General features: G+C 38.2%; 1 protein-coding gene across 1 annotated transcript; it reads left to right on the top strand.

Annotated features, from left to right (window-relative positions):
- Positions 1-7108: 7108 nt before the first annotated feature.
- On the top strand, positions 7109-8734 carry CXCL1 (chemokine (C-X-C motif) ligand 1 (melanoma growth stimulating activity, alpha)). Its single transcript, NM_001309480.1, is given in 4 exon segments — positions 7109-7286; positions 7382-7505; positions 7613-7696; positions 8016-8734. Coding segments are annotated over 4 exon segments (324 nt in total). The 5' UTR covers positions 7109-7186; the 3' UTR covers positions 8032-8734.
- The last annotated feature ends 13599 nt before the right edge of the window (positions 8735-22333 follow it).

Below are 22333 nucleotides of genomic sequence, written 5' to 3'. Positions count from 1 at the left end.
ATAATTCAGATGGAGAAAGACAATTACCATGTGGCTTCACTCATATGTGGCAAATAAACAAACAAAAACATAGACACAGAGGACAGATTGGTGGTTATCAGAGGGGAAGGGGATGGGGGAGGGCAAAAGGAGTAAAGGGGCACATGTTTTTGGTCATGGATGGTAACTAGATATCTGGTGGTGAACATAATGCCATCAATACAGAAGTCAAAATATAACCATGTACACCTGAAATTTTATAATGTTATAAACTAATGTGACCTCAATAAAATAAATAAGTGAATAAATAAATAAATAAAAAGAAAGTGTTATATCATACAAAAACTAACTGAAAGAAATCTGGCATGGATATATTAATTACTTATTAATAAGTATTAATCTATTAATATAAATTATTAATATATTAGTTAATACCTGACATATTAATTAAGGCCTAATTAATATATTAAGGATTAAGGAAAGAAGCAGTCAGAGACAAAGAAGGCTGATTCAAAGTAAACAGAGGGCAATTTTACAAATGACAAAATAATTCTAAAATTTTATGAACTAAGTAAAATACTATCAAATTACATAAAGCAAAATGGAGAGAAATTAAAAAGAACGCTAGATGAAAACGTAATCATTGTTAAAGATTCTGGCAACTGTTTCAATGCTGAATAGGCAAAGCAGTAAAGAATCAATAACAGTATAGAAGAGTTAAGCAACAGATCAACAAACTGGCCTGAGTGACATATACGGACACTTCACCCAACAACTGCATAAATCACACAGGGAATATTTTCTAAAAGAGACCATATATGGGCCATAAAGAACATATTCACAAATTTCAAAATGTTGAAACATTACAGAGGACATTCTTTGGTCATCAAGGTTTTTATGATGACTTGCAATTTTTCTAGCTGGAAAATGTATCCATACAGTGTGTAATATGGTTGCTGTGGTTTATAACTCATCTCAACTTCCTAAATTTTGCTTCCATAATACAGGAAGCATCAAACAGGGTCATCATGTTGTTTTCATCCGTTACAACCATATTTCCATAGAGACATTTCCTCATTTCCTTTATTTATTTCTTGACATATTCTTTTGTAATTTTGGCGTTCCTGTATTTGTTTGGTTTATATCATATATAAGATAATTTAATTATTCTTTACTGCTTCCACAAAAGTTTAAAATATAATCTTAAGAAAATGGAAATACAAAGTTTATATCGAAATCCATTCTTTTAGAAGCCTTGGAATAATGCCCAAATCTAATATAGTGAATGGTGCTCACTGTTAATTGAAATGTCCTTAAATAATTATAGATTGCTGAATTCATCAAGACGGCTTTACTATGGGAACAGAAGAAAAGACCAGCTGCATTGCAGAAGGAAGTACGCAGTTAGACATGGAAGAAGAGCAACACATTTGGAGTTTCAGTTTTATCCACTATGTGTTTTTTGCAAAACTGACCACAGTCTCTTGTATGTTGTGTGTGCATAATAAATGTCGTTTGAATTTTATATCTATTTTCCTCTCATTTTCTGGACATGCCCTGAATCTTTAGGTTACTCCAGACTTCCCCATGGTAGACTGCCAATAAAGGTCACAGTGTGGTCTGTGCAAGAGGGCCATGGAAACACCTTGAGATACACGTAGAGGCTTGCCAGAGGACGTAACATACAAACTGGGTCCTGACAGACAAGCAGGATCTTAGGGGCACATGGCCTCCAGTGTCCCAGCCCTGCCACCTCCTCCTGCCTCATTCTCTCCTCTCTCCCTACTGACAGAATGAGCACCAGCTATATGAGCTTCTTGCTACTCCTAGCCTCATCCTGCTCTTTCCAATAGCCACGGCTTTGCTCACTTGGCCCTCTCTTGGAATGTCCTCTGCCCCTCAGTGCTCTCATTTACCTGGGAAATTCCTCCTCATCTTTAAGATTCACATGAGTGAGCACCTCTTTCAAGAAAACTTCTCTGACAATCTCTCACAAACCCGCTCTCTAAGAGTTGGATTAGGTGCCCCTCCTTGCTCCTAACACCTCAGGAATGATTTACAGTGGTATTTACCACACTTAAAAAAACCCTGATACATTTATACATTATAATATGACTGCCATAGGCAATAATTAGCACCTCTATCACGTCACATAATTATCATTTCATTTTAGTGGTTGGAATAATTAAGATCTGGTCTCTTAACAAGTCTGATGATTCTAATACAATATTGTTGTCTATATACATTTCACTGTGCGTTAGATCTCTATGATTTATTTACTACTCATTGCAAGTTTGTACCCTTAAATAGCATCTGCCCTACCCTCCCACCCTCATCCCCCGGTAATCACCATTTTACTGCTTGTTTTTATGCTTTTGGCTTTTTTAGATTTCACATACAAATGACATCATACAGTACTTGTCTTTCTCTGTCTGACTTATCTCTCTTAGCATAATGTCCTCAAGGTCCATCCATGTTGTCACAAATGGCAGGATGTCCTTCTTTCTCATGGCTGAATAATACTCTATTGTGTATGTATCTTTGTGTATATATATATAGTGTCTGTATGTATATATATATATCACCATCTTCTTTATCCATTCATCTGTTGATGGGCGCTTAGGTTGTTTCTATATCTTGGGTATTGTGAATAATACTGCAACCAACATGGGAGTACACATATCTCTTTGATATCCTGTTTTCATTTCCTTGGTGTATATACCCAGAAGTGGAATTGCTGGATCATATGGTAGATCTATTTTTAATTTTTCACCAGGCTTTTCTAAAATTTTCTATTTGTACATTTCATCTCCCCAATTGCATTGAGAATTAGAGGATAGCAGAGTCTATCTTATTCCTCCTTGTATCCCTGACACCTAACTTCGATCACACCTTGTAAATGCTGAGGAAATGATCAATGAAAATGCTGAAACAATTAAAGAAAGAAAGGAGTTAAATTCAAGTTGAAATGCCTTCTGGTTAGAAAGATAACTCTAGCAGTAAGTGGAGTCAGCAACAAAAATCCAACTCAAATTGGCTTGATGAAAAGGAAAATCACTTGACCTATCAAATAGAAAGTCTGATGAGCAGATGAGACAAAGCTGCTTGCTGCAGTTCAAAAATTCCCTTCGGTCTCTCTCCAGCTCAGGCTGCTTTTCTCCGTGCTGGCTTCATTTCAGGCAAGCTCTCCTCAAGCATTGGCAAAGCCCCAAGCTTCTGTTCTACCAGATATAACTCAGCAGGAAGCAACGGCTTGTTTTTCCAACTATTTTCTGACAAAAAGGACTCCAGGGAATTTTTCTGACTTGGCCAGGCTTAGGTCACTTGCCCAACCCAAGAGTGGCTAGGGATTGGACTCAAACTGGAAAAATTGACCAATACTACTTTGGGTCATCAGCCCACTCCTGGAGCTTTGAAACAGAGTCACTCTGCCTGCATTGCCCAGACTGGGAGAAAGAAGAGACGGTTCCCAAAGGAAAACCAAGGTTCTGTAACCAGAAGAAGGAAGAGGAACTCAAGCCAGGCAGAAATGACAAATGTCCTAGAGACTGGACCAGGTGGATGACATTGACCTTGGACAAACTGTTCTGAACTGAAGAAGTGGATGGATCCAGGGATTGAATGCCACATTCAGGCATCTTCATTCTTCTTCCCTCAGAGCCAGAGACATTCTACCAGAAGCAGTGATTGTAATAAAATAGGGTTGGCAGTTGTGACAGCACAATTTCCCAAGGCCAGAATGGGGACTGCAGCACTGCACTGCCCATTCCTGCGGCTCCATTGTCTCAGGATGCAGCAGCAACTCTGAATTTTAAAGGCAGATTAGACTGTGTCAATCAAATCTGCAAGATGCAGTAAATACGGTAGCTCAAAATGGGATCTAGCAACCAACGCTTTTATTTTAGGGATGGCTCTATTTTAAGATTGGTAATTGCAATAGTTTAAAGTTCGGGCATACAAATCTGTCATTCAGCTCATAAAATGACTAATTAGCTAGGGAAGACACTTGTTAAAACAAGAAAGAATTGGATTATTTTAGTAGGCTTCGGAACACCACTGCTTTTTAAATTTTCTGAAAAATAAATATGAGGCTTTTAGGAATTATGAGAATTAATATATCATGAGGTAGGAAAACACCTTTCTTTTGTAAGATGTGTGTCAAGAAAGTCTTAGACATGAAGTTATAGATAATTCTACAAATATGAGGCTGCTTCTTGAAATGCTTCATCCTTTCGGCTCCTACTGTAAATTTTTTGATGCTCTATTCATTCACCTTGAGTGTTCGTTTACGCCAATACTTTGAGTTGGATCTGGAAAGCATTAGGGAAAACATTTTCTGTTTTCTTAAGTCATAAAAAGAGTAAAGTTCTGAGTAACCTCTTGATAATGCTGACGGCAAAATATTTCAGTTATTTAAACATGACGAAGTGCCCAAGCTGAGTCAGCAGAAAATTGTGACCTTTATTTCAGCAAATAAGTGCTGACTAAAATGCTCAGTTCCCCTTCTGGAAGCTCCCAGGGTGGAGTCTTCGTTCCCTCTGACCGGATTTGGGAGGTGAAGTCGACTGATTTGGAAAATCAGACAGACAGATGAATAGATATGGATTTTATTAAATTTAATTATATCATATTCATACCACAAAAGAAAACCCTTGCTGTTAGTGGAATAAAACACTAGAGACTTCTGAGTAGTTTGCTACTTCTACGCTTTAGAAAAGGTGAACTTGACCTATTCAAGCAGGAAGATAGCAAACATATTTAAACAAAACAAAACTGCCCTTCTGAAGTTGTCATTTGTCTCAGAAAAAAAAAATTATTGTGTAGTGGTTAAAGTTGCACTGCCTGGAACTCAAATTCTGAATTATATTAACTGCGAGACCTTGGCAAATTACTTAAATTCCCGGCCCGTGAGTTTCCTTGTGGAGAAAAAACCAGTAACCATTTCATGGGGCAGTTGAGCAGACTAAGTGGGTTTTATACATATATATGTCAGTTACTAGGGATGTTGAAGAAAAAGGAAAGATCTGCTAAGGTTTGCTCCTTGGACAAACATTAAAATGTCTGAACAGCAATCTCTTCATGTTTTCTGTCTTTCATAAATTTTTTGTAATAAAAAGATATACATCTATAATGAGAAAAATAAAACTATATTTTTAACTTTCAAGGAATGGCTATTAGAGTAGATTTCTGAGCTACTGATTATTTCAAGAAAACACAGTATTTCCAACTAAGAATCCCAGAAAAACAAGCAGTGTCTATACAAATTCTCAACTACTACCGAGTTACTTGTATATTATAAACTTTAGGTCATCTTTCATTTCCTACTCCTTTTAAAGAAAAATTTTAATTCCTGTTCTTTTTCACAGGACTGTACTGATGAATACTGAAAAAAAAACTATAAAGACAAATCTTTATTTACAATATAGTCATTTATAATCTTTTCTAATAATTGAGATGGGACATCTTTACTTTTATTCACATTTTGTAGTAGAAAATACTAAAACTAGCTTTATAAAATTACCTGATAATTAAAATAGACAAAAATTCATTCTAAATTTTCTCTTGAGGAAAAAACTAATATAAACATTTTATATTGGAGGCGTTTTTGGTTTTTGTGGGGGTTTTTTGCAAAACTTCTTTTCTCTTTGTACAAGGATTTTTATCCCAGGTGAGTTTTAACTTAGTAATATGGAAAAAGCAATTTCTATTTTATTTATTTAAAAATTATTTATAGCATGTAATGTGTGCTGGTGTCTTACAAATGTTAACACATTTATCCATGATAACCTAATTGAAGTGGATACTACCGTTTATCTCCATTTTACAGATGAAAAACTAAGGCATAGACAGGTTAAATGTCACGTACCCACAACTGGCAGAGCTGAAATTCCTCCCCTGGCACATCTATAGGTTCCGCCCCAGCGCACACACCTTTCCACTGGTCCCCCCATACCTCTCGCTCGTCTGCATCCAGAGTCACACCTACACCATCTGAAACCTACACATAATCCAATAAAGGACATTAAAACTGACGGTGAAAAAATGAGCTACTGAATGACAAAGGCTCGAGTTAACAGCTTGAAATCTTTTATTAGAAATCAGTAGAAACAAAACATGATCGCAATTATTTCTCCAGAAAGGAAATCAAATCCCTAGAGGCAAGAAAGTCCATATAATATGGAAATGAATGAGATTTGTGTCCATTAAACAAGGAAGTGGGATTAGATTCGAGATCCAGCACTTTGACATGACACAGGAACACGCCTCTTTGCGGCTTAAATGAGCAAAGGGCGCTACTCCCACTAGCCATCAGATCTCATATGCCTATGACAATTTTTGTGCTTGGACAAAACTACAAACTGTAGACCCTGCGACTCAACGCAGCTTTCTCTCCCCTCAAAAACTCCAAAATGACCACCAGCCCCTTATTTCATGGATTAATCAACGCCCTCTACACCAAAAAGGTGGTACTCTGGATTTACTCGAGCTCTGGAAGTTCCAGAATTTCACAGAGGAAGTAAACTATGTAGGATTACGACACTTTATGCTAAATTAAACACAATTAAACTTTTGACTCTGGTCATCCCCTGCCCCTGTGAGATGACATAACACCAAATGTGAATTATTTGTTCTTGTGGAATACCAGGAACAAAGAGAACATTCTTATGTATAATCTAAGATGACTGATGTATTTTTAACAGAGTGTATCTATGCAGACGTAAACAAAATCATCTCATCGTCAGAAGATATTTACGCGTACGTAATAAGTGAAAAATCCGTTCTCCCCGCCTTTCCCCACCTCTTCCCCCCCTTAATTCCCCCAATGCTGATAAACTAACGTTCCTCAGGACGCATGTCTCCGTAACAAGTGACACCGCCTCTTGCAAGGCGACTCATTCTCCCTTTGGGGATTTGGGGAGGAGAAGTGAACAGTCCCGAGCCCGCGGAGTTAGAGTCACGCGATGAGGCGGCACCGGCGGGTCCCAGCACCCCGCCTCACCCAGGGGCGGGGCCGCGCTTCCTTCCGCACCCGGGGTAGACCGGGAGGTCCGGGAATTTCCCTGGCCCGGGGCTGTGAGCTCTCCCGCCGCGATCATGGATAAAAGGGGTGCGCCGGGCTCGGGGAGCCACAGAGCTCGCTCCGCCAGCAATCCCGCCAGCTCTCCTGCTCCAGGCCCCGCCGCCCCGACCGTCTGAGCTGAGCCCCATGGCCCGCGCCGCCACCGCCACCGCCTCCTGCGCTCCCCGGCTCCTCCGGGCTGCGCTGCTGCTCCTTCTCCTGGTCGCCGCCACCCGGCACGCGGCAGGTGAGACCTCGCGCCCTGGGGTTCCAAGGGCGGGACAGGGATCGGGTGGGCCCATCGGGGAACAGTCACGCTAACCGAGTCCGTTCTCCCTGCAGGGGCCCCCGTGGTCAGTGAACTGCGCTGCCAGTGCTTGCAGACCGTGCAGGGGATTCATCTCAAGAACATCCAGAGCGTGAAGGTGACGCCGGCGGGCTCCCACTGCGCCCAAACCGAAGTCATGTAAGTGCTGCCGCGCGCCGCCGCTGCTACTGTCCTTGTGACCTGTACCGTCCCGATGCCCCCAGCCCGACCTCCTACCTCACGTGCATTCTCCTTTCTCTCTGCAGAGCCACTCTCAAGAATGGACAGGAAACTTGTCTCAATCCTGAAGCCCCCATGGTTAAGAAAATGATCGAAAAGATGCTAAAGAAGTGAGTTTCCTGTAACCCCAGGGAAAGTACTTAATCACTGAATCGCAATAATATGGGGGAAATAATAATAACTACTTCACGGGGTTTGCTATGAGGCTTAAGGGATGTCATGCATGTACTTTTTGAGCATTATGCCCTGGCTTTTTGAAGCTAATAATACAGTTGTGACCACAGGCCCCCTATTCCTAATTAAACGGCATCAGGAGCCTGGCATTTTCTGCCACACAGGGCAGCAGTGGTATAAGTAGTACCATTAAATGCAGGGCTCTGCAGTCATTCTTTTTGAGTCCTGCTAACCGCAACCATTTTCTCATCACAGGGGCAGCGCCAACTAACCTGGAGAAAAGGAGGAAGTGTACTGGTTGCTGTTGGCAGCCTTAAAGAAGAGAAACAAATAGTTCTCGGGGTCACCTGGACTGTGTTTAATGTGTTTGTTTCTTATGAGAGTTCTTCTATTTATTTACATAAGTATTTATTTATTTATTTTTCAAAGCTTGTATATTAACATTCTAATATTTAAAGATTTGAATGTTTGCTGGTTCACTGTACTGTGTGAAAAGGTTATTTTCACGTTAAATCAAAGTTAGTTCACTCCTGACTATTAATTTGCAGATCATGCATTTTAAATGTTGAAGAACATTTATTAAACTAATATTTTGGGGGAGGGTTTGAGGGGGGAGACCACACTATATGTGCACTGTGATAAAGGCTGGGGATAAATAATGGGAGAGATCCAAGTAAATAGATCACTGTTCAGGTAGGGGAATGTATGTGTATATCTATTTTTGTACTGTTGAGAAGAATGTCAGTTGTTATTTATTGTAGCAATTTCAGTATGTGGTCAACATGTCTGATGTTGAAGCTTTAAAAACTACGATGTTCTAAATATCCCTTGGACATTTTATGTCTTCCTTGTAAGGCATAATGCCTTGTTTAGCGTTAATTATGCAGTATTTCTCTATGTCTTGAAATAGAGAAGTTTAAATATTTATTGATGTATTTTTACAAATACCATGAAAATAAAGCTTTTCACAAACATTTCTTGCTTAGGTTTGTTTTTTACTTTTTGACTTTTTGTTCATTCTGAATACCCCAGTGCTGTAAATTTGTAACAAACTGTAGATCATACTCATTTAAGACCTGCCACTAGCTGGCACTCCTCTTTGTTTCGCTGATATTCATGAAGGCATCTTTGATGCTTTTTCAAAGTCCTTATAGGCCCCCACCCTGAATCCCTATTTTGCATAAAATATTCATTTTGTTCCAATATACCAACCTGTTATTCAATTGTAGCTCCTTAAAATTTTTCAAATGTTCATACATATTTTAAAAAGAGCTCTCATTGAAATTATTTTGTTAAATGGTTTTCCAAACAATTATGCATTTTTTTGCCACTTAATGAAGTTGGGAACTATATTGTAGTAAAGTGGATTCTTCCTCAGAACTCAAACAATTTGTACAATGGGGGGAAAAAAGAAAAGAAAAATTGAGTGGCTGAGTGCTGCATCTGTGTAAAGGTTTCACTGAGAAGTGCTTCATTTTCTAACCTTCATGGAGAGATAACAATCACCAAGTGTAATGCTGTTTCAATGCCTCACAGGTAGGGTGACAGTTTAAATGTTTTTGAGCCCATAAAATTGAATTTATCCATTGCCCCAGGATGACAGGAGCATGTCCAGCTTTCTCAATAGAAACAAAGGCTGTCATCTCATGATAAAGCTCTGAGTCACCTGGAAAGGAACACACTCCAAATCTGAAAAGAAGGAAAGATTGTGCACATGTGGGGAGGGCCAGCTAGGGTGTGTGCTTGGCTCTGATTCAGGACCTTTTCCTGGGCTCTTTTACAGCCCTCAGCAGGAGGAGGAAGGTGGGTACACGCCCGGGCTTGTTCTGAGCAACTGGGTAACTGCAGACAAGAAACACTCTGAGCCTCCACATCCTTCCCTGAAAATCAAGTACAATAGTGTCTTCATAATTCCAGTGGCACGTGCTCAGAATGAATGAGGTAAGATGTCACAAGGTTATTTCACATATGAAGTATATGGGGTAACTATTTGGGTTCAAAAGTAATTTGACTTGAACTAAAGAAGCCTAACTTATCGGCTATCAAACATGCACTATGCATCTGCTTTAACCTTTAAAGAATGCACTCTCTTAAAATAAAAATGCATACTTCCCGTCCTTCGTCCTGTTAGTCCCTTTCCCAACATCAGGGTCATGTTAACCTGCTAATTTGCAACTGACTACCTCTTTGAAACTTTGATGAACATGTATCCTGGGTATGTTTAATGGATGTTCTTTGTTCTAGAAAGGTATAAGACTGTACTGGAAACCATGCTTTTCTGGAATGCTTTCTTCCTTTCAGGAAAAGCCCTTCTCGGATTACAGTCCTCACTTTGGCTTAAGTAAAGCTCACCTTATCTCTCTTGTATGTAGAATGGTTATTGGTTATTTTACATTGACATTTATGGTGTGGTAGGCAGAATTTCAGAGAAACCCACTGGAGACCACCTGGAATCTGCTTTGAACCAGGGCTTGGTACTAGGTGGGCCCATTGATTCCCTCCAGCTTCACGGCATTCTTCAGGTGCCTCTGTGAGTTTCTCCTGAAACCAGGACCTTCTTATTTAAGTTGTACGTCCGAACTTTTACTTGAGCTGTGCCAAGTCTTAAGACTAGGTGTCTTCAGGGGTACTGGTACATATCCTAGGTAAGAGGAAGCTAGGGGGAATTTTCTAGGCCAGGAAAGCCCAGGGGGAACTTTAGAGTAAACAGGGGAGGCTGACCTTTTTAATTTGGCTTTACATTGGAAAGAATTGTGTCTATAAAGTCTGAACGAATTGTTTAATAGCAAAATGAGAAACTGAAAACTCATTCAGTTCAAAGAGAAGGGACACCAGTTCCTCTCAACCATAAAGTGTTCTCAGGCACCTGAGAACCTCGTGGGAGTGTCTGAAGTTGAGCCTCACGATGCGCAGCAGTCCCATAGGGGATTCCATCATGATCATTTGCTTTAAGTAATTGACAGGTTGTCCAGGGATGCACACCTGAGGATCTGAGGATCGGTTGTCCATGTGCTCTGAGCCCCCATGGTAGTTTTAGAATGCCAATGGGAGAAACCAAGACATGCAAGAGAATGTTCATGACCTTTTCTGAGGAAGATTAGCCTTGAGCTAACATCTGCTGCCAATCCTCCTCTTTTTGCTGAGGCAGACTCCTCTGAGCTAATGTCCATGCCCATCCTCCTCTACTTTATATGTAGGACACCTGCCTGCCACAGCATGGCTTGCCACGTGGTGCTGTGTCCACACCTGGGATTTGAACGGGTGAACCCCGGGCTGCTGAAGCAGAACATGCGAACTTAACTGCTGCACCACCGGGCCAGCCCCTGCTCACGACCTTTTTAAGGGAGTGACACTCACAACCAGCACCCTTCTGACCCGCTACACAGTCCTTAGAAATTGTTCAGACTTTATAGTAAAACTAAATTACAAGAAAATAGGAAATCACACTTCTAAAAGCTGACCAGTTCCTGAATTGGCAGGCTCCCCCTGGAACTCTGACTGGCTTCACATGCAATACATATGCAGTGATACTTGCAAGTGCTTAACAAAATGGGGATAACTGTAAATGGTTGGATCTTTGGATAAAGATAACCTGGGATAATTTAAAATTACAGTGGCAATTGTGGGGCTCCTTTGAGCCTCTAAAACTTGTAGATTGGCCATTAGAAGGAACATTCAAATTAGGTAAGATCATTTAAGAAGTGCACTTATTAAGTCAGGCTACCTTCCAAGGAGGACCCAATATGAGCTCCACTCAGTGTGAACAAGACTCTGAGAGATTTTCTGAGAAACTGCTACCCTCAAACAATCAAGGGGAAACTAAAATTAAAAAATTAATGGAGTTGTTTAATGCTGCCAGAAATAGTTACTGCTTGTCCCAGCTGAAACCTGACAAGATATTTGACAAGATTTAGTAACACGATCAGAAATTTAGCCAAATTGGAAGCTGATATTCAAAGCCTGATAAGATTTTGTTTTCTTCATAAATTAAGATATAACTATGTACCCAGAGGGAATAATGTAATTGGATGAGTGTGTTGGTCCTTTGATAAGCAACTAACCTCCCTGTTTCTCTCAAGAAACTTGTGACCTTTCTGGGAGCTATTATCTAGACCATCTCAGATTCCTAAGACTGGAAGAAAAAAAAGATAGAAGTTTTGGAGATACAGACTGCTATGAAAGCACCCTTGCCCAAAATTCTAAGGAAAATTTTGAAAACAGAGGCTATAAAATCTTTGTTGCATCTGTCTGTTGTTTATGTGTGTGCCATATATATGTTATATATGTCATACTTTTCTAGTTCCAGATACTGATTCTAATTACCATCTATAATTCTATAATTTCTAAAAGAGTTCCATTCAATTGGCTAAAAGTAAGCACTTATATAGCTGTAATAGAAATTGACCCAAAAATCTTTGGTAAATGAAATCTTATTTAAGTTTGTTGGTTTGATTGCAATAAGCATGTCTTCAGAATTATCAGGATTGGTTATGAGGTAGACATGCAACCTTCATTCTACTTGGGGTTATTAATCAAATAAGCTGATGTTATCTCTGTTCCAAAATTTGTCAGCAAAAATAACTTAAAATGATAGCTGCTTTTGTCTAATGTGTCATGCAGTTTTTGTGGGTGATCTAACCAGAATTTGTGAGAGGAAATGATTTAGGTAGATGTAAATGGGACAAGAGTTTACACATAAACTTTTAGAGATAATTACATTTTATGGCATGTGTACTTAAAATAGCTGCTAAAATCTCTTTGGTAACTTAAAACTTTAGAGTATTGCTAGGTCAAATTAAATGATGGAAAATTCATTGAATATCTAGATTATTTCCAAATAAGATAAAATAAAGAACCATTAACTGCTTAACAAGTTTAAGTTTACCACTTTTGTCTTCTTATTACAGAGAAAATTAAGATGTTTGGATCTATTAGTAAACGTGTCTTATGATTTACTGAAAGATTGTACTATGGAGTAGCATATGTTTTTAGAAATTATGAAAAGTATTTATAAATTTGCCAAGTCACAGAATACTAATATAAAAGGCAGTCCATAATTGTTTACTTCTTTATTTTTCGCTAGTAATTAAGGTTTCTAAGGGTTAAAAATTCTAATTAATATATGTAATTAAAACTGCTAAAATAATAATGAAAGTATATTAATATGCAAGGAAAATAAAATGTGTTTTCAGTAAAATATATATATTTTTATATGGAATTTATGATATATATGAAATGGAAATGCATTTTGTCAAAAAAAAGGAAAAGCATAGGACAAAATCTGAATGTCAAAAGAAAGATATAGGAAAGGGAATCTTGAGAGAAGAGTTTTATGAATGGTTTCAAGTTGGCTAAGATCGGAATAAATTAATTAAGTAAATGAGTTTTAGTATCAAAAGTAAGCTAGTGCAAAATTAGAATTTGATTTTCTCTCTCTTAAAAAGACAGTTTCCAGGGACTTCTCAAAGAATTTTTCTCTCTTCCTATAAAGAGGAAGATACTAAACTAATTAGATTTATTTGGTAGTTAAATTGCATGGGAAGCATTGTCAAGTAAATGATGATACACCTTTTTAGGTTTTATTATGTGGCTAAACACTACTCATTATCTTAACCCTGCAACCTTGCTTCTAGTACTACAGGGGGAAAATGACTACAGCTGTGTTTTATTATTTAGAATGGTTTACAGATGGGTATTACTTCAAAGATAGGGAGGGACATTATGGGACTGAGTATCCTGTCCAGCCTCAAGAATGTCCACTGCTTTCTGTTAACTCTACTAACCAAGTGAAAGATTTTCTTCGATAGGCTCAAGAAATCAGAGAAAAAGAGAAACAAATATGGCAAGAGAAAGGAGGAATTTTTGACATAACTATGCAGATGCGATTCGGGCCAGATAATAAACCATAGTGCTTATTGGAGCACAATTGCCACTGTGCCAGCATATACATCAATTAACCCATTGAGCACCTGAAAAGATGATTTTATGGGGAAAGCAATATGTTTGGAAACTTTCTCCCACAGTGGCTCATAAAGCATATGCTCATTGTACTATATGTCCAAAATATTATCCTGTGAAAACAGTTCATGGGTCGCAAGGTTACTTTCCTCTTCTTAAGGGACCCTTTGAGGGTCAAATACCACCGTCTTAAGGATATAAATATCTTAGTAATGATCTGTGTATTCTCACATTGAGTTGAGGATTATTGATCAAAAGGGGAAAAATGTTGAAATAATGAAGATCAATAGTATATATGGGAGTAAATGAGGAAGCCATTTGGTTTAAAACTTATTTGACCTGACCTTGTCTTTCCAGAAAGGCCTGACATGGACTGTTGAACATGCATCATACATCTGCTTTAAACACAATGTATTAAAGCCAAGAACGATGCCCTTAAAGATAGGGATGTTGCCTTTCCCCATAAAAGGATTTCTTTAAGGATAAGCATTTCTTCCCAGAAACTAAGGATTAATTACCAACCTGCTCTAGCTCATCTCATGACCGCTGACCTGCTGTATTCACCTTGTGACCACTGACCTGCTGTGCCAGTAAACATCTCATGACTGTAGTAAGAGAGATTTCTGTCATAAGTGACGTATGTTCCTTGTCCTAAGACAGTATGTACCCACTCTGTATACCCTGCTTCTTTGGAGTTCTTCCTTCTTTGTGAAGGTCACTTCCAGGCTATAGTTCTCAAAGATAGCTCATATAATACACTCGCCCCAATTTTGATTTATAGACTGATTATGGATTATTTGCAGTGATAATTCTGTACCTCATGGCCATCTTCTTCCATCTTCAAAGCTATCAGCATAGCCTCTTCCTATCTCTTTCTTTCTCTCCTTCTGCTTTGTCACATCACTTTCTGTCTGAGTCTGACTCCTTCTGTATCCCTTTCATAAGAATCTTTGTGATTTTATAAGGCCTATTCAAGATAATCTGGACAATCTTCCCATTGCAAGACGCTAAGTTAGTCACATCTGTAAAGATCCTTTTACAATGTTAGGTAACATATTCACAAGTTCTGAGGATAAAGACAAGGACATCTTTGGGGAACCATTATCCAGGCTTCTACATGAGATTTAAATTTCAGTGTTCAAAGCATTTTCATTAGGCTAATGAAACGTACATACTATAGAAGGAGAGTTGGAGATTGTGGGAGGAACCAAATGGTACCAACACTGGATGAAATTCAATATATATGACCACGGTTAATGTTCCTAAGTTAAATAAAAGCAGATTTAGGTACTTTCTCTACACTGCTACTAGAAATCTTCAAAGTAAACCAAAATGTATTTATTACATAACTGGGGGGAAGACATGAATACATGAATGACCGGAAGAGTAAGAGGAAGTTTTGGGTCTGCATTTATCATTGGTCCTCTGGCTTGCTCTCGTAGATTTCAATGCATTCCTGGAAAAGCAGAAACGGCAAGAATGGGTATCACGTTAAGTTGTCTGTGAGACTTTAGAGTACAAGGCAGCAGTCCATTGGGAACATCAAGGTAGGAAGTGGAGGACAGGGCTATTTGAGAGGATGGTCACAGGTTAATGAGGGCAGGAAAGTGTTCTCTGTGTTAGCAAATAAGTCTTGGAACAATGTGACAAAGTATGACCATACAACTTTGAGAAGCTGTCAGGGAGAAAAAATTTTTCCTCTACCCTTATAGGTTCTTTGGATAGCCTAATAATTAAATTGACATAAGACAGATTAACAGGAGAGAAACAAATTCAATTCATACATATAGAAGTCTCACAGATATGGGACCCCAAAGAAATGACCAAAACAGGCAGCTTAGACAAGGAAACAATAAATTTGTGAAAAACTGACAAGACAAAGAAACTTAGACTTAGGTACCAATTAGCAAAGAAACTAAACAGAGTTGTTTGCATAGCCTTCATGGCCCTGAATTCCCTGTCCCTGGGGTTAAGGATGTCTCTCTACCTCCTGGTGTAGGGAGGGTACCTTTCACATGAGACATTTATTTCCTGTTTTCAGGAGAACATAGAGGAAGGTCAGAGTGTTCTTCTTGTACCAGCTGTTTCTTAAGTAACTTTAATTCAAAATAATCAATATGCCAAAGTAGCCTATTTTGGGGTGGCCTGCCCTGAGCCTCATCAAAGCCATCAAGAAATAATAATGGCAGCAGTGCCTGAGGTTTCCTTGACAAACAAGCCAGAGCAGAAGAAAAGGAATGATGTATGATCCTGCTCTGTTTATTTATTTGAGAGTTCTTTTAAGATATCCTCTAGAGACTTCCAGAAATTGACAGGATGTGAGAGAGAGGAGAGATAGACATTCTGTAATAGCAAGACAGAGCAATGTTTTCTCTGCTGGAACAGAAAAATTTTAAGGTAAGAGTTCTGTTTTATCCTAAGTTTCCCATAAAGCAGAGCCTGAGGCAAAGGCCTTTGTGCTAGCACTTTAAATCCATCAGCCCACATCCAAGACCTTATCTTCACCTGTGTGTGTGGAACCCCTTTGGAAACATTTTATGTTCTGCCTTCAGAGGTATAGTGACAGCTGGCTGGGATTGTACCGTTTACTTTTAGTAGTCCTATGAAAAGAAAATGAGATGGTATTATGGGCAGTTGTGAACAGATTAAATGGACCTGGACCGATAGCAGCAAGTTAGAGCTCAGAGAAGTCTGCCCAGTGGGTCACAAAACGTATCAGTGCACAGAACCACCTAACTCAGTGTCCTCATAGAGCTATCTAAATACCAAACAAGAAAGAGAAACAAGGTTTTTGAACATCAGTTCACTTCGCATGACCATCAGAGAGGCCTGTGCATTGACTCTGCCTCCAGTATTGTCTTTGAACACATTGTGTAACCACCATTTCCCCCTGCTTCTCAGGATTCTTCTACAGATCCCACACTATGAGCCACTGCAGTGTGGGCTAAAGGAAAGTTATTTGGGGGCACCCTGCTATTACTGCTGCCATTACTGGCTCCTGGTGGCTTTGATGGGGCTCAGGGTAGGCCACTCCAAAATATGCCACTTTGACATATAGAATATTTTAAATTAAAGTTGGGCATTGTGGCCAAACACACTTAAAAGAAAAAGAAAATCTCTTCCTCTTTTTGTTACTTTGCCAAAGTACTTACCTCTTCTGTGTTTCGGTATCCTCATTCGTAAGATAAAAACAGTCCATGTAGTGTTGTCAGGTTTCAAGATAATACAACAGAAGTACATAGAATAGTACTGGCATAAAGCAATACTCAACAAATGGTTGTTACTATTAGCACAGTGTATGATGTCTATGTCAGAATAAATAATTATTTTGAAGAGGGAAGGATGAGATACAGTTCAAAATGGAGAACTTAGTGTAACTTACAAACTTGTATAGCTCCCAGATCAGCTGGAAGATCATGGTAATATAATTGGGTATTTTAAAAACCTGAGAATTTGGGGCCTGGCCCATGGCTTAGTGGTTAAGTTCAGCACACTCTGCTTCGGCAGCCTTGGTTCGCAAGTTCAGATCCCGAACGTGGACCTACACCACTAGTCAGCCATGCTGTGGTGGCGACCCACATAAAAAGTAAAGGAGGATTGGCATAGATTTTAGCTCAGGGGTAATCTTCCTCAGCAAAAAAGCAAACCAAAAAAACCCCTGATATTTTGACCACTTAGAGTATTAAGAGCCTAGAATTCTTCACAAATTAAATATACTATCAATCTGGCATTGAGTCAAAGTGATATCGACTCTGATATCAGTTTCCCCACATTAAACCCAGCATATACGGTGTTAAAACCAAAACACTCATTCCCTGCTTACTCTCTGGCTTCCTGGCTCCAGAATCCACTATCCTCCATGGAGACAGACACCGTCAAGGACAAGCACCTGGATTATCTCCTCCTCACAAAGAGATACAGACTGGAGGGAAAGCTGCTGACCAGCAAGGCCATATGCTCCCCCTCCCCTACCTAAAACCCCAAATAAAAACCCTTCCTTTTAGCTTTCCGGGGAGTTTGGGACTTCAGCGTTAGCTGCCCTCTCTCCTTGCTCAGCGCTGTGCAAAAATAAAATTCTCACTTTCTTCCACCACACCCAGTGTCAGAGACTGGCTTGCTGTGCAACAGGTGAGCGAACTCTCTTCAGGTTTGGTAACAAAATGTCTCAAATTAGAGATCCGTGTTTAAAAGTGAATATCCCTGGAAATCTAACCATGATCACTTTGACAAATTCCAGAATAACTAATTTTAATTCTGTTAAATCCTAAACTATAATTTCAGGTTAGAAACTGCTCCTTTCTTTTGATTCTTCAAACGTTTTTTATTATGTTTGTTATATATTTCCTTATTATCATCATCGTGGCCTCAAATACTGACAACACACAATTTGATCACCTCCACTTGGTACACAGTGAAATGAGACTCAAGGAGATAAGATTGTGTCTGAACAGTGTTTCTAATTCATTGTGGCACTTTTTGCCTGGTGTAAAGGCCAAGAACCCAGCAATCAATTGAAGGTTGCAAAGTCATTCAATCTTATTGCATGTTGAGACTTTTCCCTCATGTGCCATTCCCTGTCACAAAGCTGCACTTCTTGGAGCGTGAGTCTGTCTACAACATTTACCAGCTTTTTCTCTGTACACTGAGCTTTTATTCATCTTTATAGATACAATTCAATGGTATCTCCCTTTGTGAAGGCAAATGAGATATTCTGATTATTGAGGTTATGTGTACAGTGACACTGTATCAATAATTGTATTAATTATTCAGTTAAAGTGTTTGATTTGTTGATTCAGAAAAAACATGCTAATACTACTCTTGACAGGACAAGAATTATTAATTTATCAATAGATGGCAGATTCCATCAAGAAATTAAATATGATCGTGCAAATGGACATAAAAAGCAAAGATAACATGAAAGCATATTAATTCCCTGTTCTGCACAAACATGGTTTTTGAAAAGATGCACAGACTTTCTCGTGACAATATACTTAAAATAATCATCAAGTGAAAATGGTGTTGGATTCTCTAAAGTTGCATATTTCCACCCCGAGGAATAATAAGGAAAAAAGTTCATATCTCTGTTAACAGATCTATTAAATTCTGTACTTTCCATCCCTCCCAAATAAAACAAACTGGAAAAATAAATTCTATACTTCCTTATTGGCCAGTAACTGACAAATGCCTCTTTGATAAACTTCCTTCATTCTTCAACAAGGAGGGAACAAGCAATAGAAACTAATATCGAGATTGCGCTATGTAAAGAACACTGTGTTGAATCAAAATTTGAAATCAGAGATGCCTACTGAGACTGCACAAACATTTTTATCTTTTCCTTTTAGCCATTGGAAATTTTCATGAAAGAGAAACTAGATCTAAAGAGATTTTATTTTGGCTTTAAGCAGAACAAAAATTGTAAAATATCTAAAATTAAACTAGGGCATACATTCAGATTGTCAAGTGTTGAAGAACTCCATGTCGAGGCAGAACAAAATCTATTTAATGACCTTGAAATACTGACTACAATGTTTTGTACTTCTCTTTTAGGGATAACAGTAGTAATATTACTGCAAATCAATCTAGGATGTTTATTTAATGTTGGTTAGCAGATGGAATTATATATTCAACGGAGATCTCACATCTAACTATCATATTAACAGATTTTCACTGAGTTAACCAGTTTATTTTATGCTTATATAGGCTTTCCTGATGCAATAAAGACCTCAAGGAATGGATTTTTGGTCTAGTATGTCTAACACAGTTCCATAGCAGCAGGTCAATAATGCACGTTTATTTTGATATTGGCAAATAATTGGTCTTTCATAAATTTTCCTTAATTATTTCTATCAGTGTTGAATTGTTAATCCAATATTGTGGCCTGTGACATTGATTTAAAATATTAAACTAAGAGTAAGGAAGTATGGGTGTCTCTATCTTCACTCTAGGTTTTGCTGTACTTATCTCACATAGCTGATGCCGTGAGAGCCAAGACTTGCAATACCAGTGTATTCAGACATTCACGTTTATTTTTATTTCTCCTAAACTTATTGAAAATATCCAGTTGATACCTGAAGCTTCTTGCTGTAGCTGAAAAGAAATCATGTAAGCAGGAATCATGGGGGCAGAAATACGAGCCTCTGATAGTGGAATTTTCAGAGCTGAAATGCTTACAAAATGTACTAGACTGAGACTACAGGAGACCAAGACTTTGGGCATGCCAGGGAGGAAGAAACTTTTCCTCCCCCTCTTCTAGGTTCTTCTGGCTGGTGTAAGAATTAAGTGGGCATGAGACAGATTAACAGGAGAAAAACTAACAGAAGTTCAATAGCATGTTTATCTCCTGTATACATGGGAGAGACCCAGGAAAACTGAGTAACTTGCCAAAATGGTTGAAGCCACGACCTTAAATACCATCTTCAGCTAAAGATAAAAAAGATTTGGGGGATGGGGAGAGTCAGTTATGGAAGGTTATCAGGAAAAGCACAGTAAACCCTTAAGGGTAAGGCTGTTATGCAGACTTAAGTCCTTGCCTTCTGCATTAAGACTTTCTAGAGACAAGGTCATCCCTCTCTTCCTGGTACAGCATGGGAAACACCCTTACAGATGGAGATTTTCTTTACACATATAAGTGTCTCTTATAAAAAGGTAACTTCTACTTGGTTTTCTGCAGTTTTTTAAAAATAATCAGGCTAAAATAAACCTTATGCCAAAGAGACATATTTTAGGGTGGCAAATTCTGCTCCTCTACAGGCATTATTCATATATGGTACAGGAAACAACTGCTCAGTCTTCAAGGTCCCATTCTAGAAACTGCCATATACCTTCTCAAAAAAAAAAAAAAAAACCTCCCAAATACAGACATAGCAACATGAGTAAGGTGTGAACTGGAATGTGTAGATTTAATTTTGATGTCAAAGAATATCCACAATAAGCAAAGATACATGGTCAGCAATAATGAGACATGGATAATTCTGGGTTATTTGGAAGTCTCTTACATACTCGAATAGAGGACATTCAAAAGATGCAATATGACTTAGCAGATTTAAAAATCTTTTTAAATTGCACAATACAGTGTATGTTATAGATATAAAAGATTGTACAACAAATATTTTACAAAAACATACGTATATATGTTTTATGTATACAATATAAAAGGTTGTACAATATATGTATGCATATGTATATTATAAGTGTGTGTGTACATACATACATACATGTACAGCTTTAGGAGCAGTAACAAACTTAACTATGCTCACTTCCAGGTCCAAGACACGGAACATTATCAGGATACAGAAAGCACTCTTTATACTCCTCTCAAATCTCGTTCCTCTCCTTCCTTGTCACTCTTCCTCACACACATACCCCTTAACTTTATCTTAACTCAGTGTCAATTTGTCACTTATCCTTATAAATATACCACCTATGAATGAAATGCTAAACAATTAATTCTTTAGTTCTGTTGATTTTTGAACATTGAATAAATGAGATGATGTATAAATATGACTTAATTCTCTCATTCAACAATAAGTTTGTGAGTTTAATCTAGGCAGATTCATTTTTACAGATGACTGCCATTGCATTTTATGCTAACACTGACATTTATTTTGTGGTCCACGGTTGGGTGGAACTTTGGGTTGCTTACAGTTTTGCTATTATGAACGATGCAGCTCTCAACATTTTTGTACTGGTCTCCGGCTATATGTGTAAAAGATACTCCAGGATGTATATGTAGGAGGGGAATTATTGAGTCATGGGGTATACACATCTTCAACTTCACCAAATAATACTGTTTTCCAAATGGTTGTACTGATTTATTCCACCCACAAGCAATTCATGAAAGTTCCTCTTTCTCCACCTACTGGTCAACACTTGGAATTGTCCGACTTTTTAAATTGTTGCCAAATTACTATATAATGGAATCTTATTGTGGTTTTAATTTGCATTTCCCTTGTTACAAATAATATCTTTCTCATGCTTATGAGCCATTTCTATTTGATCCTCTGTGAAATTTTATTTCTTTTGCACATTTGTTCTGTTATGCTATTTGCTATTTCATCAGTGTTTTTAAAAACATACATTTTGCATACCAATCATTTGCCATTTATATATGTGACAAAAATTTGTATCTGCAGTGTTTTTTAAAATAAGCTTTTTGTAATGTAACTTTTTTATGGCTACTCTATTCTCAAAATCATAAAAATATTCTTTTATATTGCCTTCTAAAAATTGGATACTTTTGTCTTTTACTTTTAGAACCCAAAATTCATTTTTCTCTACAGTGTGAGGTTGAAATTCAATTTTATTTTTCATATACGGATAATCAATTGTCCCAGCATCATTTATTTAAAAAACCCATCATTTTCCAATCTCTGCCATAAATCAAGATAATGTTATATGTACAGGTTTGTTTCTGGGCTCCAATTTTTTCTTCATTGGTCAATATGTTTATCTCTATACCAGCGCCATACCATCTTAATTATTATAGCATTATAAAAAATTCTTGATAAGTAGAAAGGCAAGTTCCCCAACATTACTCTTCTTCTTCAGCAATGTCTTAGCTCTTCTCAGACCTTAGAATCAGCTTGTCAATATGAGAATTTGGGGCAAAAGTGCAT

Source organism: Equus caballus, chromosome 3, assembly GCF_041296265.1.
Source record: "Equus caballus isolate H_3958 breed thoroughbred chromosome 3, TB-T2T, whole genome shotgun sequence".
Classification (NCBI taxonomy): Eukaryota; Metazoa; Chordata; class Mammalia; order Perissodactyla; family Equidae; genus Equus; species Equus caballus.
Note: the sequence above shows the minus strand (reverse complement) of the source record. Positions and strands in the feature narration are given on the sequence as shown.